Here is a 21792-nt window from a genome sequence, read left to right as displayed (position 1 = left end):
TTACAGCTGTAATCGCATCAAAAGGTGGCGCTACAAAGTATTAACTTAAGGGGGCTGAATAATTTTGCATGCCCAATTTTTCAGTTTTTTATTTGTTAAAGTTTTAAATATCCAATAAATTTCATTCCACTGCATGATTGTGTCCCACTCGTTGATGATTCTTCACAAAAAATTACAGTTTTATATCTTTATGTTTGAAGCCTGAAATGTGGCAAAAGGTTGAAAAGTTCAAGGGGGCCGAATACTTTCGCAAAGCACTGTGTGTGTGTGTGTGTGTGTATATATATATATATATATATATATATATATATATATATATATATCTATATCTCACAAAAGTGAGTACATCCCTCACATTTTTGTAAATATTTTATTATTTCTTTTCATGTGACAACACTGAAGAAATTACACTTTGCTACAATGCAAAGTAGTGAGTGTACAGCTTGTATAACAGTGTATATTTGCTGTCCCCTGAAAATAATTCAGCACACAGCCATTAATGTCTAAACCACTGGCAACGAAAAAGGGGTACACCTCTAAGGGAAAATGTCCAAATTGGGTCCAATTAGCCATTTTCCCTCCCTGGTGTCATGTGACTGAGGTCTCATGTGTGGATGGGGAGCAGATGTGTTTAAATTTGGTGTTATCGCTCTCATTCTCTCATACTGGTCACTGGAAGTTCAACATGACACCTCATGGCATGGACACCTCATGTTGCTCTACATAAAGATGGCCTAGGCTATAAGAAGATTGCCAAGACCCTGAAACTGAGCTGCAACATGGTGGCCAAGACCATACAGCGGTTTACCAGGACAGGTTCCACTCAGAACAGTCCTTGCCATGGTCGACCAAAGAAGTTGAGTGCACGTGCTCCGCGTCCTACCCAGAGGTTGTCTTTGGCAAATAGATGTATGAGTGCTGCCAGCATTGCTGCAGAGGTTGAAGTGGTGGGGGGAGGGGGTCAGCCGGTCAGTGCTCAGACCATACGCCGTACACTGCATCAAATTAGTCTGCCTGGCTGCCGTCCCAGAAGGAAGCCTCTTCTAAAGCTGATGCATAAGAAAGCTCGCAAACCGTTTACTGAAGACAAGCAGACTAAGGACATGGATTACTAGAACCCTGTTCTGTGGTCTGATGAGACCAAGATAAACTTATTTGGTTCAAATGGTGTCAAGCATGTGTGGCTGCAACCAGGTGAGGAGTACAAAGACAAGTGTGTTTTGCCTACAGTCAAGCATGGTGGTGGGAGTGTCATGGTTTGGGGCTGCGTGATTGTTGCTGGTGTTAAGGAGCTACAGTTCATTGAGGATACCATGAATGCCAACATGTACTGTGACATACTAGAACAGAGCATGATCCCCTCCCTTCGGAGACTGGGCTGAGGGGCAGTATTACAACATAACGACCCCAAACGCACCTCCAAGATGACCACTGCCTTGCTAAAGAAGCTGAGGGTAAAGGTGATGGACTGGCCAAGCATGTCTCCAGACCTAAACCCTATTGAGCCACTGTGGGGCATCCTCAAACAGAAGGTGAAGGAGTGCAAGGTCTCCGACATCCACCAGTTCCATGATGGCATCATGAAGGAGTGGAAGAAGACTCTAGTGGTAACCTGTGAAGCTCTGGTGAACTCCATGCCCAAGAGGGTTAAGGCAGTGCTGGAAAATAATGGTGGCCACAAAAAATATTGACACTTTGGGCCCAATTTGGACATTTCAACTTAGGGGTGTCCTCGCTTTTGTTGTCAGCAGTTTAGACTTCATTGGCTGTGTGGTGAGTTATTTTGAGAGGACAGCCATTTTTTCACTGTTCTTCAAGCTGTACTCACTACTTTACATTGTAGCAAAGTGTCATTTCCTCAGTATTGTCACATGAAAAGATATAATAAAATATTTACAAAAATATGAGGGGTGTACTCACTTTTCTGAGATAGTGTGTGTGTGTGTATATACAGTCAGGTCCATAAATATTGGGACATGGACGCAATTCTAATCTTTTTGGCTCTATACACCACCACAATGGATTTGAAATGAAACAAACAAGATGTGCTTTAACTGTAGACTTTCAGCTTTATTTTGAGGGTATTTACATTCAAACCAGGTGAACGGTGTAGGAATTACAACAGTTTGTATATGTGCCTCCCACTTTTTAATGGGACAGGTTAACAATCATAAATCAAACTTTCACTTTTTAATACTTGGTTGCAAATCCTTTGCAGTCAATTATAGCCTGAAGTCTGGAACGCATAGACATCACCAGACGCTGGGTTTCATTCCTGGTGATGCTCTGCCACGCCTCTACTGCAACTGTCTTCAGTTCCTGCTTGTTCTTGGGGCATTTTCCCTTTTAGTTTTGTCTTCAGCAAGTGAAATGCATGCTCAACCGGATTCAGGTCAGGTGATTGACTTGGCCATTGCGTAACATTCCACTTCTTTACCTTAAAAAACTCTTTGGTTGCTTTCGCAGTATGCTTCGGGTCATTGTCCATCTGCACTGTGAAGCGCCGTCCAGTGAGTTCTGAAGCATTTGGCTGAATATGAGCAGATACTATTGCCCAAAATACTTCAGAATTCATCCTGCTGCTTTGTCAGCAGTCACATCATCAATAAATACAAGAGAACCAGTTCCATTGGCAGCCATACATGCCCTCGCCATGACACTACCACCACCCCATGCTTCACTGATGAGGTGGTATGCTTTGGTTCCTGATCAGTTCCTTTCCTTCTCCATGCTCTTCTCTTCCCATCACTCTGGTACAAGTTGATCTTGGTCTCATCTGTCCATAGGATGTTGTTCCAGAACTGTGAAGGCTTTTTTAGATGATGTTTGGCAAACTCTAATCTGGCCTTCCTGTTTTTGAGGCTCACCAATGGTTTACATCTTGTGGTGAACCCTCTGTATCCACTCTGGTGAAGTCTTCTCTTGATTGTTGACTTTGACACACATACGCCTACCTCCTGGAGAGGGTTCTTGATCTGGCCAACTGTTGTGAAGGGTGTTTTCTTCACCAGGGAAAGAATTCTTCGGTCATCCACCACAGTTGTTTTCTGTGGTCTTCTGGGTCTTTTGGTGTTGCTGAGCTCACCGGTGCATTCTTTCTTTTTAAGGATGTTCCAAACAGTTGATTTGGCCACACCTAATGGTTTTGCTATCTCTCTAATTGTTTTTTTTTGTTATTTCAGCCTAATGATGGCTTTCTTCACTGATAGCGACAGCTCTTTGGATCTCATGTTGAGAGTTGACAGCAACAGATTCCAAATGCAAATAGCACACTTGAAATTAACTCTGGACCATTGTAAATGGAATAATGAGGGAATAACACACACCTGGCCATGGAACAGCTGAGCAGCTGATTGTCCCATTACTTTTGGTCACTTAAAAAGTGGGAGGCACATATACAAATTGTTGTAATTCCTACACCTTTCACCTAATTTGGTGTAAATACCCTCAAATTAAAGCGTAAAGTCTGCAGTTAAAGCACATCTTGTTTGTTTCATATCAAATCCATATCAAATCCATTGTGGTGGTGTATAGAGCCAGAAAGATTAGAATTGTCGATGTCCCAATATTTATGGACCTGACCGTGTGTGTGTGTGTGTGTGTGTGTGTGTGTGTGTGTGTGTGTGTGTGTATGTATATGTGTATATATATATATATATATATATATATATATATATATAATAAATGTGTGTGTGTGTGTGTGTTATATATGTTTATGTGTGTGTGTGTATGTATGTTTATATATATATATATATATATATATATATATATGTGTATGTGTCAAGGAATTGCAGCAAAGAAAAATCAGTTCTCTTCTCCTCTCAGACAAGGCTGTGCCGTGTGGTAGATCTGTATAAATCTCAGAATTGGATGCACAGAAATCCAAATCCACTGGTAAAGTAAAACTGCTCTTTATATATGTATTTTATATGTGTATTTAGCTGTTCACTTGGAGTTTGGCTTTAAAGTTATATCTAAAGGTAGAACTTTTTTAAGTAGAAAAAAGGGTTGAAAGTCCTGTCAGGTTTTTGCCATCTATACCCCATTTGGTAGTTTTTCCTTTTCTTTTTGTCCCATCATCACAACCGGAAATGAGAGAAAATATCTTTAAAGTAGGGAAAATCCTCTTTTATATTTTTTTGTCACTGCAACTCTTTTCCCTATTTGATATCACCTCTATGCATTTTCTAGTGAAAACTGGGACACATGGCAATCTAAAAAATGTTTTGCTTTGGAGACACTCCGAGTGTAGTTGGGTAAACCAAAACTTACATTTACAGTTATAAGATTTCCACCTGAGTACAGCACAAAGAAAAAAAGTTATTTTACTGTAAGGAAATCTGTTTTGTTTCGATGTTACACTGTGCTGTGCTTTGGTGTGTCTTGTTTCTGTAGATACTGAGCAACTAGATGCATAAAAGTTAGTAACCAAGTCTCCTTGACCTTCAAGGGATGTTTTCAGTCCTTTGGCCTACATGGCTTTTAGCCGGTATTTAGGAAATTCTACATACTCCTAAGATTACTATCAACACGGTCTGGGCCGCTTCAAATTTAACGCGACCTCTTTTACTTACATGTATGTATATGTTATTCATTTTGCATTTTTGGCGTTATATGTTCTCTATACATGCCGTAACATTTTCTTTTTCTTGCTTTTTGTGAGATGCTACTTCTGTTTTATTGTATTGCACTGTTTTGTTGGATGCTTTATTTATATAAATAAATAATTTGAAAAAAAAAATTAGTAACCAAAAGTTGTGTACATTTTTGCAGTTGGTGAGGATGGACATGTAAAGATTTGGTCGCGAAGTGGAATGCTGAGATCTACATTGGCGCAAAATGGTAAGTGGTACAATTTTGCATACTTAGTTGTTGACATACATGTAGACGCTTGTGTTTAATGGGGCATAAAAAATATTTTTTTCAAAATTGAATAGAACACATGACCTTGTCTCTTTTTTGTTTTTTTTTTGTTTTTTTTCCAAAGGTCTGTTTTGTTGCACAAAACTGCATTCCCGTTAGAAACTTCCCCCCTTTCTATGTGACTGGAACAGCATAAAGCTGCCTGCACAAACCTGCAGTAGCCTCAAATACCCTGACATTTTACTGCCAGTTGTCAGGCTGTTCTGATAGGAAGAGCTCAAACACTTCCAAGTAGTTTCTGAGCTTGTTTTTTTTTTCCAGCCTCCAACACGTTTCTGTTGGCCTAACTATAAAAAAATAGAAACATCCTATGTACCCCCAAAAGGGAAATTTTATGTGCCAAAACACAACTCAAAAATAAATCATCCATAAAATTACATTTCTCTTTTGTTCATTGACAGACTCAGCTCCTGATTCTTCTTAACCATTGGGTTCTACTGCCCCCTACAGGAGTAGGACACTAGGCAGGAAAACGCTTGACTACGCCTATGGGCAGTCCCAGGGGGTATACACCCATTCTCAGCTATAGGCACTCAGTTTTTTCTCTGCCTAGTCAGGAGTAAGGACCTAGTTTCCTTGCTGGGATCTCTGGTCCTGGCGTTTTTTTTTTTTCTTTTTTTTTCTGATGTTTTTCTCACCCCTCATGTTTAACACTTTGGGATATCCCAACGGTTAAGAAGAATCAGAAGCTGTGTCCATCAATGAAAGAAAGAGAAAATTGAATTTTTGACTTACTGTAAAATCCATTTCTCTGATGTTCATTGACGGACACGGCACACACCCCTCTGTGAAGGTGTGTCCGTCAATGCATATCAGAGAAATGGATTTTATCGTAAGTCAAAAATCCTATTTTTTTTTTCTATTTCTACATTAAATTCAGCAAAAACATAAAAAGATGTATTGTCAGTTTCAATCTGGTATAGAGAATATGCATCTAATCCAGGGGTCTCAAACTGGTGGTCCTCCAGCTGTTGCAGAACTACAATTTCCATGATGTATTGCAAGGCTGACAGTTACAAGCATGACTCTTATAGGCACAGGCATGATGGGACTTGTAGTTCTGCAACAACTGGAGGACTGCCAGTATGAGACCCCCAATCTAAACACTCATAAAAGCTGATAGGTGGATAAGTGATTTTATGGATGATTTCTTTTTGACATTCTGCATTTCCTTTTTCCACTAGCCCCTTTGGGGTTACAGGGGGATTTTCTATTTTGATATTATAGGGGGATAGTACCATGTCATTATCATGACAAGACCCCCCACCTATTTCGCAATTTGGCCTAACTATAATGGACTGCATCACTGGTCAATAGGTAAGTGCAGGATGCAGGAAAAGGCTTTGCCTGCCAGAACAGCTGGGATTCTGTCACAAAAGCAGAGTATTGGTTTCTGCTTCAGGTGTGGATGCCTATAGTTTGTACCTATAGCAGTTTTTATTTTTTATTATCCTTTTTTTTATTTTTTTTTATTACAGCAGTAGTTCCTTAATGATTTGCAATGATGGTCTGTTTTTTTTAGAATTGCATAGATTGTAATTACATGCATAGTATACATTTTCTGAATTGTGTCTTGCTTTCATAGGTTTACCAATATACTCCATTGCTTGGGGCCCAGATTCTGAGAAAGTTCTCTACCCTCTTGGAAAACAGCTTATCATTAAGCCACTGCAGCCCAATTCCAAGATTTTACAGGTACCTGACAACATTAGTTTCTTAAATCCCTTGCAGGAGAATAATATAACCTAAACTATAGGAAATGTAACCATATTAATCCTTTCAGTAAAAAATGACAGAGAAATATATGAATTGATTGTCTGGAAATCACACACGTCTTGTCTAGCATGATGATGGTCACCAATAACTACTGGTACCATATAATGGAGGATTGGCATATCTGACATTTTATTCATATTTCCAGCCATCTCTCAAACTCCCAAGCACTGCACAGATCACTGGATATTGGTAACACCATAAAAAAAGAATAAAGTAAATTTAACAAACAAATAGTCAATATGCAAAAGCCAATTTCAGTTCTTAGCTGTTTGCCTTAAGTTCATCTTATAAATATGATATTGTTTTGTGTGTTTTTAATTTACCTTAAAAGTGTAATACACAAAAAAATAAATACAATTTCAAAAAAATATTTAAAATGTAGAGAATAAAAAAAGAAACTCCATAGTGTAACTAGCAAAACTATACATTTATTGAGTAAAAGGAGGGTACACACATATTAAAAGTCAAACACAAGCATATAGAAAAGCTGCACAGTGGTGTAGTGGTTAGCACTTTCACCTAGCAGCAAGAGGGTCGCTGGTTCAAATCCCAACCACGACACTACCTGCCTGGAGTTTGCATGTTTTCCCTGTGTCTGTGTGGGTTTCCTCCGGGTACTCCGGTTTCCTCCAACACTCCAAAGACATGCTGGTAGGTTAATTGGTTCCTGTATAAAAAATTGGCCCTACTATGTATGTATGAATGTGAGTTAGATTGTACGCTCCTTGAGGGCAGAGACTGTGAATGTGTAATGTAATGTAAAAGCGCTGCGTAAATTGACAGCGCTATACAAGTACCTGAAATAATAATAATAATAATAAAAAAAGAACTAGTAAAACTGATAATTATTTACATTCTCATGTTGAGATGAACATCACCGATCCACTCTGTGCTTCAATCAATGGAAAACTCTCAGAATAGCGAATCCTATAAATGATAAACTAAGTAGATTGGGAAAACCTGGAAAAGTTACAAAGGTATATGGTGCTGTGAAGAATACATAATTTCTCTTTCGTTCACTGATGGACACAGCTTATTATCTTCTTGACCATTGGGTTATACTTCCCCCCTACAGGAGTAGGACACTAGGCAGGAAAAAGCTTGACTACGCCCATGGGGCAGTTCCAGGGGGTATACTCCGACTCTCAGCTATAGGCACTCTGTTTTTTTACTGTCTAGTCAGGAGTAAGGACCTAGTTCCTTGCTGGATTCTTCAGTCCTGGCAATTTTTCTTCCTTTTCAATGGAACTTTTTCCTATCTTTGTAATTTCATTCCTGTGAGAATCTACAATCATCTGTCGGCCTGGGCGACGCACTGGATAATCCAGATCCAGAGGGCCCTCCCAGTCTGGCCCTCTCTGTGCTAGGTCAGGTCCGGCATAGCCCCAGTGGACGGGGGCTGGTCTGCGAGTTAAATGTCCCACGAGGGCGCATATGACCGATACAAGTCGCAGCGTTCTTCCTGGCCGATAGCCCCCATTCCGATGGTGTGGTGGTCTGTCAGGAGTGGTGCCCACCCTGTTCCTGGTATGGTAAGTAGCTGTCCCCCCTCTACCCCTGGAGGGATTAGGGGTGGAAGTGGGCCCCTTCCTGGGACAGCAGGACCCTGGGGTTCCTCTCCTTCCCCCCAGCCCCTCTAAAATTTTGGTGGTCACTGTTGGTCTTCCCACCCCCTCTGGATGGGCTCCCTGCTGCTGTTGGGCTGGGGAAGCCTATGGTTTAGATCCTTATTCAGCAAAAAATGTAGGCAGCGGCTTTGCAGCCTACTGGTTGAGAGCGATGTGGGGTGGCCCCGGTGAGGGTGGTTGAAGTTACTACCCTCCATTTGGGCATCCAAACTCCCCTCTGCTGCCCCTGGGTGGTCAGCTCTGCCGCGGCTCGCACTGGGCATCCAAAAAAATTTAGACTGCGGCATGACAGCCATGCTGCCATTATTGTGTAGGGCACCTGCCCTTCTTTTTTAGTGCTGCAAGACCATCAGGATATCCTGCCTGCGCATCCGCGTCACCTTGGGCAGCTCCCTTGTAAGGGGGCTATCTTCTCGTTATGCAGGCCTCTTTGGAGGGGCTCGGAGGGCGTCCTCCTTTTTTTTTTTTTTTTTTTTTTTGCAGGATCCAGTAGGTGGTCCATTCGTTGGCCCTTGGTCGGGATCTCAGTCGGCGGCCCTCCCCTAATTGTTTTGTATCTGTGCGTGAAACCTTGAAAATGGAGGATGTGGCTGATGCTGCTTCAGAGGGGTTCGTCCCTTTTGGCACCCACAGTCCTCCAAAGCGGCAAGGGTGTTCACCTTTCTTCACCTTTTTTTGACAAAATCGTTGCAAAACAGTGGGATTGTCCAAAACGCACACTCTTGTGGTCCTTAAGCGCTTTGCTATGCGGTATCATTATGAGGATTCCCTGCTTAAAAGTGGATGATCCCAACTGTAGTGAACTCGCCAGTTTCTAGGTTGAATAAATCTACCTTAATACTGGTTGAGGAGTCCCCGGTTTTTAAAGAACCGACTGATAGGAGAGCGGACACTCTGGCCCGCCATATGTATACTGTAGATAGTTCAGGACCTAAACCTGGCGTGGCAAACTCTGACCGAGTGGGCTGAACTTTTAAGCCAGGACCTGAAGGGGGAGCAGCCTTTCCCCTGCTTTTGCGTTTGTCTATAATGCCTCTTTGGATGCAGCTCCCTTGGTCTCTAGGCTGTCTGTATCAGCAATGGTCCTTTGGCGTATTCTTTGGCTAAAATGCTGGTCTGTGGACCAGACTTCTAAGAAGGCCTTATCTGATCTTCCTTTTGTGCTGGGGTGGCCTGTTTGGAGCTTCTTTGGATGACATCATTAGGGGCTCACAGGGGGAAAGAGTACTCTACTTCTGCAGGCTATCAAAGGCAAGGAGCCCCGTCGTAGACTTGGGCCAATCTTTTCGGCTCATAAGAGGCTTTTTCGTCTCTCAGGGTCTCAAGACAAGGGATAAAAGCGCTTCAGGGCCTTTACAAGGGGTTTCAAGCGGACCTGGTCTCACAAGCCACGAGCGGGCTCTTCCAGACCTGCGGACAAGACTGTGACCATTTCCAGATGGTTAGAACAGACGTTGTTTCAGGCCTTTTCAATTAAGGGCCAGGTTTCTCCTTTTCCCTGTTATGGTGCACTCTATTCGGGCGCTTAGTGCTTCCTGGGCCTTCCGTCATGAGGCGTCAGTGATGCAGGTTGGCAAGACGGCCACCTGGTCGTCTTTGCACATTTTTATAAAGTGGATGTGTTGGCATCTGTGGATGCTTCTTCTGGCCGCAAGGTTTTTTCAGGTGAACTCCAGTTGTTTATGGTTGGGCTCCATGTTACCTGGTTGGCTACGGTTTAGCCTTGGGAATTTTTTCTTGCTGTTCCCACACCTCATGTTTGACACTGCTTTTGGATGTCCCAATGGTCAAGAAGAGAAGGAGCTGTGTCTGTCAATAAACAAAAGAAAAAATGGGATTTTTTACTTACCGTAAAATCCATTTCTCTGATGTTCATTGACAGATACATCACCCACCCCTCTGTGGAGTTAGCTTTCTTCTGACACTGCTTGTAACAAAACTGAGTGCCTATAGCTGAGAGTGGGAATATACCCCCTGGGACTGCCCTATAGGCATAGTCAAGCTTTTTTCCTGCCTAGTGTTCTACTTCTGTAGGGGGCAGTAAAACCCAATAGTGAAGAAGAGAAGAAGCTGTGCCTGTCAATGAACATCAGAGAAATGGATTTTACGGTAAGTCAAAATCCCTTTTTTTAACACACTTTAGTTATTTATTATATCTAGGTAATTCAAGCAAGTGCGCAAATTTAACCTAGCATATATTCCTTTATTTTGACATCCTTTGAGAGCTGATAATAAAATAGAAAGGGCTCCTGAAAAAATAATTTATGATGTCCTGATAAAACCCGTACATATGCAGTTTTAGAGATGTAAATTCTCCCTTTTCCTTCCCACAATTGTGTAGGTTCCCTTAGGTATCTCACAATTTGCTGGCAGGCATCAGTGGGGTAGAGTTTTTACTAAAATAATATTATGAGTGTCATGAATATACAATTATACCCTGCTAATTATTTTACATAAAGCAGTTAAAGTGACCCTTGCAGTAAGGCAGGCCATAGATTATACGATTTTGGTGGAAGGAATGAAAATCACTCAATTCCCCCATCAACACAGTCAGTGTTGATTTGGGAATGCATCCCACTGCGCTAGTGTATTCTGCCAGCGGGAGGTGCAGGGAACATTTCCGGCCAGCAGAAAACATTGGTTACTGCTTACTGGCTATAGCCGCTGGCAGTAACCTATGTAGAAGAATCCAACATGCTAGTTGTACCCAAGTTGATCGATCAGTCAACTTGGTTACAATCAGCCTGCCCATACATGCTTCTCAACCAGCTGAGATTTGAACAGTCTATGGTTAGCCTAAAAGATCCACTTACCCTGTCTGAACCTCCTTCCTTTTACAAATAACCTACTACTAGTAGGTGTAAAATGTACCTCTAACGAGTTGGTGTTTATACTTACCTTGCTCTCATCTTTTTCTTGTGGCACCTTGGGGAGGACGATGTAACACTCCTTCCGGCTAGATCTAGGGTAATACAGAACAGTTGAAATCTTGTGAGAAGGTGCTTTTGCAATGAAATGGAATGTCTCCTCGCAAGATGTAGCCTGCCCTGCATTTTACAGCTTTTTTCCTTTCTGTGTTGCAGTGGAAAGCCCATGATGGTGTAATTTTAAAGGTTGACTGGAATCCTATCAATGACCTAATTTTATCAGCTGGGGAAGATTGTAAATATAAGGTAATGCACAATGTCATATATCCGATTGCACAGATTGTTTGTTTAGCTTCCTCAACATAAACTGAAAACTAAATTAGGTCTAACTAGCTAAAGCCAAAAGCAAGTCTGCATTATTTAGATCTAGAGCTCAGATGTACTGACAACTGAGCACAGCAAATTTGGCAACAGAAAGCAATTGTTGGACAAATGAATAATAGGTAGGGCTAAACAGATCCAAGTGCCAGGCTGCTGTAGTTAGGAGACCTCATGACAGAGATGTTCTGTGTCTAACTCTGTTGTATCCTTTGCTTGGAAGATTTGTGCAATTCATGCTTTAAGGTATCACCATTGGGTGAGTGAGTTTACAATTATATGGCTTTGCCTCCAGTGTGTTTTGTTGCTGGCAAATTAATACTCATAGTTCCATGGATCAAAACCATTTTTTTTTTTTTTGAAAGAATGATAATAGCATATCTTGTGCACCAAGGCATACTTGACTATAGAGCCACACTATAAAAATTTCCTACTGTGACATTGTTCCCAACAATCACCTTGCCACCTTGTTCCTTTGCTCAACTTGCCCTTCTGTGAAAATAAATAATCTCGTAAAACTAGTTTCTCCCAGTGTGATTTTGTAAGTACAGCAAAATAGAAAAGCCAGATTTACCTCTCAGAAATAGCTGTTTGTCCAGCGTTGCCTTCCACTCAGGAAAGAAGCTAGAAGTGTCTGTGCCAGAGAGGCTACTTGGCACTGTCCTCAGCCCCGTGGAGATAGCAAACTCTCTCACAATGGTCAAAAAACAAATCGGGAAAGAAAATTACTCTAATCGCCCATCAACACAGTCAGTGTTGATGGGGGAATCCCTGCCGTGGAGCAAATGTGAATCTGTCTCCGCCAGGAGAACACAGTGATTATTGCTAGTGGCTATAACAGCCGCTAGCAATAATTGCATGTAAAATCCATCAGCCTGGTTATACCCAAGTTGATTGATCAAGCCTGCCTGATCAAGATTCGGCCTGCCCATACATGGTTCTAATCTAGGCCAGTTCTTGCTGAACCGGCCAGTATTCGAAGCGTCTATGGCAGCCTTATGCAAAATGTTTCTATTTTCAGTGCTGAGCTGAAGCAGCCAAAAAAAAAAAAACGCTTTTGTGATGTTTCTGACACCACACTAATCCTACAAGTCTACTCTGACAGGGAGAGAGTATATGTGAGATACAAGATTATTCCTTCAATGTAAGGCTGTACTGTAGAGAATCAGAATACTACAAAAAAAAGTCTAAATTTTTGTCTTATGAAAAATACCTTTCAGGTTTGGGATAGTTATGGACGCCTCTTGTACAGTTCACCATCCCATGAGTATCCAATTACATCTGTTTCCTGGGCACCTGATGGAGATCTGTTTGCTGTGGGCTCCTTCCATACACTTCGACTGTGTGACAAAACCGGAGTAAGTAAGCCTTCTAAAAATATGCTGGCCACCTAATGGAAAGGAGTGTCTATTATGGTGTCTTGGATGGTGTCGGTTTCCTGCAGGTTTGTGACCCATACTAAAATGCAAAGGATATTATATCTGTTTACTTTCTTATAAGATAAGATATGATTGTACATGCATAACAAAAGCAATGGTTATTTTAAGTTGAGAACCAAATGTAAGCGTTAGTTTTGATTAGTTTATATTAGTGTTAGTTTTATCTTCGATTACAGCAGCTTATCATTTCTACAATCTGTGCATCCTAAAAACACTTAATTCTACATCATCTATTGAGGGCCACAACTTAAAAGAGAAGTATGGGAATTTTTTTTTTAATCATACTTACCTAGGTAGATGCTGCATCTGTCCCCCAGAGCATGTCTCCAGACCTAAACTCCATTGATCCTCTGTGGGGCATCCTCAAATGGAAGGTGGAGGAGCGCAAGGTCCCACCAGCTCCGTCATGGAGGAGTGGAAGCGGACTCCAGTGGAAACCTGTGAAGCTCTGGTGAACTCCATGCCCAAAAGGGTTAAGGCAGTGCTGGAAAATAATGGTGGCCACACAAAATGTTGACACTTTGGGCCCAATTTAGACACTTTTTAACTTAGGGGTGTACTCACTTTTGCTGCCAACAGTTTAGACATGGATGTGTGTTGAGTTATTTTGTGGGGACAGCAAATGTACACTGTTATTCAAGCTGTACACTCGCTACTTTACTTTACATTGTAGCAAAGTGCCATTTCTTCAGTGTTGTCACATGAAAAGATATAATAAAATATTTACAAAAATGTGAGGTATGTACTCAGTGAGATACTGTATGTGAGGGTTTACATCTACTTTAACAGAAGGGGGGATTGCTCTACAGCTACAATTGAGCCATTTACAGAGGACTTTTTTTTTTCCAACCTTATGCAAAGTTAAGCTATTATGTAGGTAAGGCCTTTTCCTTCTGAGTTTCTTTTAGATCCCAGTCAAAGCCATTTTCGTTGGGGTCTATTTTGGCCCTCCTATTTCATTACCAAGTGTTCATTCCTCTTGTCTCTTAAATTATGTATTTTTACTGTTATGCAAGGAGTTATGACTCGGTTGGTGCAGAATGTTTCTCCCCCTGACGTTTAACACATCGTCCACCTTCCCCAGATGAATCAAACCAAGAATCTTTGACTGCTGATAAATTCACTGCCGCTACCCTCCACATCTGATAGATTTTTTGTTTCTGCACATTGGGAAGCTTGCAAAGTCGACACAATCATGTGGGAGGTATTATTCAAAGGTTTCACAATAGATTTTCCCCTTCACCTAATTTGCTTTGCTTCACGTCTTGCCATGTTTTACTGACATTGGACGAATCTTTTTTTAGCCATTTAGAGACTGCTGTCACAGTTGGTTGACATTTCTGCTCCCAAACCAAGAGAATTCAAACTGGTTTATAGTTCGGAAAAACAAAGGGGGCATTTGTCCCATTTTTAATTTAAAGGCTCTTAACCCCTTTTCATACCCCCAAAATTTTAGGATAAACTCTATTCGATCATCAGCAATTTCTTCAGTTTAAAAGGTTACACAAGCACTATCCGTTTGTGGCCTTTCCCTTCAGCCTTGCCTCAGGCTCCAGAGTGTTTACAAAGGTCATTGCACCAATTCTTGCTCTTGTTTGTCTCAGAGGTATTTCAGTTTTCGGATGCTTGGAAAATCTGTTGCTTTAGAAGCAGACCTACCTAACCTTGAATTCCATTGTATCAATCAGAGCGCGGACATCAGAGATAGATCTTGAAGATTGAAAAATAATCTCTGATTCAGTCACAGCACTTGAAATACTTGGGCCTTCACCTAGATACCCTTCAGGCCAAGGTGTTCCTGCTGCAAGAGAAGTTGATGAATCTGCAGAGTCAGGCTTCAATCCCAACATCAGGGGCATATCAGGGTTGATTTACTAAAACTGAAGAGTGCAAAATCTAGTGTAGCTCTGCATAGAAAACAATCAGTCCAGGTTGTTTTGTCAAAGCCTAATTGAACAAGCTGAAGTTAGAAGCTGATTGGACACCATGCACAGCTGCACCAGGTTTTGCACTCTCCAGTTTTAGTAAACCATCCCCATCCAGTCTTTCTCTGGGCAAAATAATCTGGTTGCATTCTTGAACCAAGATGTTTCTGTCATGGTTGCTTGGCATTGTTGGTTGTTATGTTTTTTTTTTATTTCCCGACATTTGAAGTTTGTCAAGACAGGCACCAGTCATATGGGTTGGGGCTGAGTTCTGCATCATCTATCTCAGGAGTTCCCAAACTGTGGGTCGGGACCCACTGGTGGGTCGCGAGCTGCATTTGAGTGGGTCGCGATGAGCTGGAAATCACTGAGAGCAGGCCTGCTTAAATTGTGCTGTGCGAGCCTGCGCAAATTACAGAGAGCCAGAACAGTCAAATCGCGATGGATTCAGGACCCCGCCCATGCAGTTTATGGAGGCTGGTCTGCATTTCCCACGAGGAGGATACTTGCATCAATGAGTACGTATGTGGGCTGTTATGTAGGATATGTTCATTGGTTGCAGAGCCAGCTCCTCGGTCCTGCTGGCAGCAGCGGCGGTGGCTAGACTGGCCGGCGGGCTTCTCTCAGCTATAGCGGACAGAGACAGCAGCCTCTAGGAGGACCAGGTGGCCTGGCAGTGTCAGGAGTTCATGGCAGCTTCTGTGACCCCAGTAGAGGATCTGAAGGAGAAGAGCCAGGACACTAAGACCAGCATAGAGCTCCACATCATGGAGACTCTAGGTGAGGTGTGCTGGGCCCTGGAGAGGGCAAACAGGGGCTTCACCTTCACTGTGGACCGCTGGTAGAGGAAGGAGGGTGAGTGCCATATATTTATTTAAATATTAAGTGTATTAAAAAATAAATTGATTGATATTTTTAATTTAACATCCCCCTCCCTTTAAAATCTGCATTATTATTATTAATATTTGCATTTATATAGCGCCAACAAATTCCGTAGCGCTTTACAATATTCAATTACAGTGGGTCCCGAAAAATAACTGTAATCAGAAGTGGGTCTCGGCCCAAAAAAGTTTGGGAAGCCCTGATCTATCTGTTCAAGAAGAATGAAAGCTTTATAACAAAGCCCCAGATTCACAAGCAATTCATCTGTAATTACTTCATTGGATCACCAGTCACTGGTCTTCTAATCACTGGTTATCCAGTCCAGGTTCAGTCACACAATACCACAGCAGTGGCTTGCATTACTCATTAAAGGGTACCAGGAGTGTTACAGCAACGGCAGAGAGTAGAGTTTATCCAATCCTTGGCATAGTTTCATATTCCAGCAACCTTTGTGGTGCATATTCCTTGGGTAGAGAATTTGCAAGCAGACTTTCTCAGCAGACAACGTTTGGACCAGAGGAAATGGTGTCCTCATTTGGTGGTGTTCTGGGACATAAATCTTTACATTGGGGACTGCCAGATGTGGGCTTTCTAGCATCTAGATTCATCAAAACGTTGGACAGGTTTGTTTTCAGGATGCAGGACCTGATGAAGACATGGAGGCAGAAGATACCCTGATAGCACCATAGGATCAGTATACCTTATTTTAGGCAATTTCGGAACTGAAATTTTATCCCATCTACATCGAAGGATCAAGGTCAGAAGAATGCCAGTTATTTTTATATGTATCATTTGTAAAACTGCAACAGGAATAGGACACCACTCAAGATTTCCCCAGGGCACGTGTGCCCTCCCTTATGTACATGATGATGTTACTGTGTGTGTAGCTCCCATCTATACACGTCTTCTTAGTCGACTTCATCTGGAACAGCCCTTCTGCCCGTATTTATTGTGCATTGAATAATGTGGTCCAGAATCTGTGACCAAAGTGAATCTAAGCATTTTTTTTTTCCAGTTTTAGTTAGCTGGTCATATGAATCTGGTGAGTTTGTTTATTTTTGGGGAGATCTCAGGTGGCTGGATAAAGGTCATCTTTAAAGGCCATCTGCCTATAAATTACCTGATAAAGCTTTTCATTTGATTTAAGACTAAAAATATTGTCTTTTTCAGAGCAAGTAATCAAATTAACTTTTTGTGCACTTTTTTAAACTTATTTATCGCATGTTGCACATTTGTGTAGTTTTGTACATTAATTTATTCTTTAGAAGTATATTTGCACATTATGATAGTGCTGTTTTAGAAGTTATCAGTATCTCCTATAATAACATTTTCACAGCTGCTAGTGTGATAAATTGAACATGTTGGTTATCTTACAGCATGGATTGGGGTTTTAATTTATCAGTCGTTCTAAAAGCTCCAGACTGCCCTTGGAGAATGTGGTATGTTAACCTTGTTCATCTGTTAGCTGTTCCAGATTGGCCAGACCTGTTATCCCAAGGTCTTTTATTATTCCGCCATGATCTTCTGTCACTGGCTTTGATGGCCAGTTTGTAATCCCAAGCTAACAGCTCTTAAATCTTTCAGCAAGATTTATCATTCCGCATGGAAGACTTGTTTTTTCACTGGTGTGGGTTTCCCCTTGTGTCTTTCAGGTGAGCTGGGTTCTTTCTTTCCTGTAGTTGAGGGTAGAACAGTACTTGCTACTTAGCACCGTCAATGGTCAGGTATCTACACTTTCTTTTCTTTCAACATTTTCTTGCTATTCATTCACTGCTTCCTTCTTTTATGCAGGGAGGTGCACTCGCTGCTCCCCCTGTTAGACCTCCACTTAAACCGTGGTATTTAAATCTATAAAAGGTTGTTTTAATAAACTCCTTTTCACCCAAAGTGGAATCTGCTTTTTACCTTAATGTAGATATCGTGTCTTCATTTCCGTGTCCAGCACCTGTTAACCCAGGGGACTTTCTCTGCATTTCCTGGATGTTGTTAAGGCTATTGGGGTTTACCAGACTTATGTTCTTTATTTGTCTTTCCAGAAAGTCCTAAAAGAGGTTCTTTGGCTTACAGATCCATTGTCTCTTTGGATTTGAATGGTTATGGTGCAGGCCTATGAATCACAAGATAAAGTGCCTCTTTTTTCTGTTAAAGCTCACTCCACTAGGGCAGTGAGTGTTTCTTGGACTTTTGATCACCATGTATCAGTGTTGCAAATTTGTAAAGCTGCAACGTGGTCCTCTGCACAAGGCTTTGTCTAAGTTTTACAAGGCCAATGTGTCTGCTTCTTAAGATGCTATTTTTGGTTGAAAGTTTTCACAAGCTGTTGATTAATGCCTTTCGTTTCCCAGAATTTATTTTTTTCTGTTGGGATAGTTCACCTGTTTTGTTAGTGTCCTCGCTTTTTTTGTTTGGGCTGCTTCTGGAGGTCCCTAGGTTGTCTAAGTATCATCAAGTTGTGTTCCTCAATGGATGATTAAGAAAATAGAACCTTTGAACTTACTGTACTGCCTGTTGACACATACACAAGCAGATTATTATATTTTAGGCAGTCCACAAATATGTACAGCAGGGAAGAGCCTACTATGAGTTTGTGCGTGAGACATCAGACTTCTTTCTGTTTTTTTTTTTTTTTTTTTAATTGTTACTTTGATAAGCAGGACTAGAGGCAATCTGAAGCTTTCTTTTTAAAGTAAACTGCACCTGTTCTTTGAATATATAATTTGGAGATTAGCCACTAGAGGGAGCTCTGTATTTCAAAGCAGTGCCAGTGTAATATCTGTTTAGGTAAGATATTGACCACAGAGAGTGCACATTGTTTTCAGTGTTTGTCGGGATACCCTTTGGTTTACATTGTTAGGTGATGCAGTAAAGCATACCCACTGTGTAGCACTAAAAAGCAGGAAGCGGAGTCTACATATGTAGAGTGAAAATTTGGCTGCCCCATGTACCTATCTAGATACAATGTATACTGACAATATTGGCATCATCTTAGTGGGGTACAGATGTAAGAGTGAATGTGATGTTATAGCAACAATAGTTCAGAATACTCCACTTTGATCCTAACTCTGCTACTACATCTGTTGTCATTTGTAAAGTTCCTCCTGCCTTCTCTATTGTGATCTATCACAGATCCTTTTCTGCGGAGCTTGTGTTAAGCACATAATAAATTGCCTTGATAACTTTTTGGTATTTGGCAAGGGTGACAAATACCTGATCCTGTAATTTTTCTATTTCATGTGCTTGGGTGGCCATCAAGCCAACTTGTTAGCTGTCATTGGAAACATTTGGATCTAAGGTAATAGGAGACCAGACATTTGTCCTTCCCCACCCACTTGCACTGGCTTCCTGTTTCCCCAGTTCCCTCTCCATTGAGGAGGCTGCCCATAAGTTTAGTCAAACTGAGCTTACAATTTAATTGAATGGTCTACAGCTCTCTGTCAGTAAGGTTTCCTGCAGAAGGTGGTCAGATAATACCTGCACTATTAGTCAACCTCTAAAGACTTGGCAACTTTAGAGACACATTCTGCAATATTAGAAAATGGAAAAGTAAGAAAGTGGTCACATAGGAATGATTTACCAAAACTAAATAGTGCAAAACCTGGTAACGCTGTACATGGTAGCCAATTGGCTTCTAACTTCTGCTTGTTCAGTTAGGCTTTGAAAAAAAAAACAAAAAGACTTGGAAGCTGATTGTATTTCTTTATGCAGAGCTGCACCAGATTTTGCACTCTGCAGTTTTAGTAAATCAACCCCATAGTGTACAGAGCATAAAAAAACATTGGTGGAAATCTCTGTTAAAAAAAAAAGACAATCTCCATAGCATAAATTAGATTTTTTTTTTTAAAACCGTAAAAAGGAGATACCAGTTCAAGAGATAAATTGGGACAAAAAAGAAAAATGATATTGGTGTATTTATACTGTGTTTACTGCTAAACACTTACCTGAAGGTGCAGTAACACTTTTATGCAAGAATGAATTCTGAAATGGCACTGTCAGCTCATGGCATCTATTTGCCTGAATGCCAATTCATGGGTCAGTAGAAGCACCCCAGATGCCCTGAATGCCCAGGTATTTAAATTTGGAGAACAGAGCATACAAGCAAGCAACCAGAAATCCATGCCATGTGCTGATGGCGGGAATTAGGCAAGTACAAAACTCTTCAGTTTTTTTTTTTTTGTTTTATCAACTCCTAGTCCTCAAATGTTTGCGCAGTATATATGTCCATTTTGCAACTAAATGCATTTTGTGTAGTATTCACTAATAAAAAGTAAAAAAAAAAAAAATGAGAACCCCCCCCCCCACCCAAAAAAAAAAAAAAAAAACCACAGACAGAAGCTAACTTATGACTGTTTTCACCCCTTGCAGTAACTGCAGAGGTTCAACACAGTAAAGTCACAGATGTTTCACTGATGTTCAGAGCAACATATTTGACTTAGATTAACCTGGGAGGGATCAGTGTCACATTCAGCCAGCTGTGGTTATTGAGCCACAATTCGGTTTGGTTAATCTAAATGTCACATTTGTTAACCCAACCGAAATCAGAGAACAGTAATGAAAATGCAAAAAAAAAAAAAAAAGTTATAAAATATAAACAGGTAGTTGTTATACCATCACCATTCTCAACGTATAACGTGTTTAGTTTAGCTTATTATAGTTTTGATGTTACAAAGTTTTTAAAAACAGACATTTTACATTCTATTAAAACAAAGTATATTTGTTTTAATTTACTTTTATTACATTTTTTTACCTTTACAAAAAAGTATTTTTTATATGTTCTTTTCAGCCATTGCATTCAAACTTTTATTTTACAAAAATATAGTTTATACATGGAAAGTTCACATTGCCGACACACAATGCTGTGTTTCCACATATAGGAAAAGGCAATACTCTTCATTCTCCAATCACAGACCAGGGCAGGGAGGTGACCAAACTGTACTGTATGAGTTCCATAAAGAAAAGGCAGGTCACCATCTGGCTATGCTTACAGGAATATGTAAATCTCACAATTGGTTAGGCAGAAATACAAATCTTTTAGCAGGTAAATTAGTTACATATATATTTTTTACCGGCGTATTTATCTGTTTGCCCGGAGTTTAGCTTTAATGACTATTTCATACCAATATGCATTTTCGGGAATACTCTACAAGACTTTTTGAATGTAATGGTTAGGCTTTGGCAGGACTTTAGTTTCATAACCTGCCCCAAAAGTGCCAAAAACAGAAGAGGAGGGCATAACCTGAAACTTCGTATTTAGGGTGAAGTTTCTCTTTAAGTGTATATAAAGGCAAAACTTTTTTTTGTTTATAGATAGAGTGGGGAAAGGTTAGACTTTCTGTCAAGTTTTTATTGTTGCCTCTCTGAAGAGCTTGTTGCTCTATTTCCTCGGATGACCACTATAACCAAGACAAAAAAATAAAATAATTTTTTAATAACTAACTTTTAGAATTGTCATGAGGGCAAAAGGTGAGGAGAAATCTTAAAATGGTGACAATGTTCTGGTGGAACTGATCTAAGATGGAAAATTCCCATCACTTTGGGGATATTCCCTCTTATTTCCTATTGACAAGAAGTGCTAGGAAATCTACCCAGTAGGACACAGACAGCAAAAAATAAAATAATACAGGTTTTAACTCTTCCTTACTCTGTCCAAAACTTAAAAAAAAAAAAAAAAAGTTTGGGATGTACTGTATATACCGTTAAAGCGGAGCTCCACCAAAAATGGGAGCTCTACTTGTTTGCTCCCCCCCCTCCGGTGCCACATTTGGCGGCTTCACTGCCGTTTTCCCCTACAAGCAATGGCAGCGGCAGCACCCGAGATTGAAAAATCGGCTGGGGTGCCAACATCCCGGGATCCCTGGACAGGTAAGTTTCCTAACATTAAAAGTCAGCAGCTACAGTATTTGTAGCTGCTGGTTTTTAACTTTTTGGTGGGGCCTGAAACTCCTCTTTAAGTATTACTTGGTTAACCACTTAAGCC

General features: G+C 40.8%; 1 protein-coding gene across 1 annotated transcript in view; it reads left to right on the top strand.

Moving 5' to 3' along the window:
• The window catches only part of IFT80 (intraflagellar transport 80), a 337369-nt gene that overhangs the window by 73620 nt on the left and 241957 nt on the right, over nucleotides 1-21792 (top strand). Inside the window, exons 5-8 of the mRNA XM_082249425.1 lie at nucleotides 4774-4842; nucleotides 6509-6618; nucleotides 11411-11500; nucleotides 12793-12930. Of these exons, the coding sequence (XP_082105551.1) occupies nucleotides 4774-4842; nucleotides 6509-6618; nucleotides 11411-11500; nucleotides 12793-12930 (407 nt within the window). The remainder of the gene's footprint in view (nucleotides 1-4773; nucleotides 4843-6508; nucleotides 6619-11410; nucleotides 11501-12792; nucleotides 12931-21792) is intronic.

Source organism: Pelophylax lessonae (assembly GCF_965119305.1).
Source record: "Pelophylax lessonae genome assembly, chromosome: 3".
Taxonomy (NCBI): Eukaryota; Metazoa; Chordata; class Amphibia; order Anura; family Ranidae; genus Pelophylax; species Pelophylax lessonae.
Note: the sequence above shows the minus strand (reverse complement) of the source record. Positions and strands in the feature narration are given on the sequence as shown.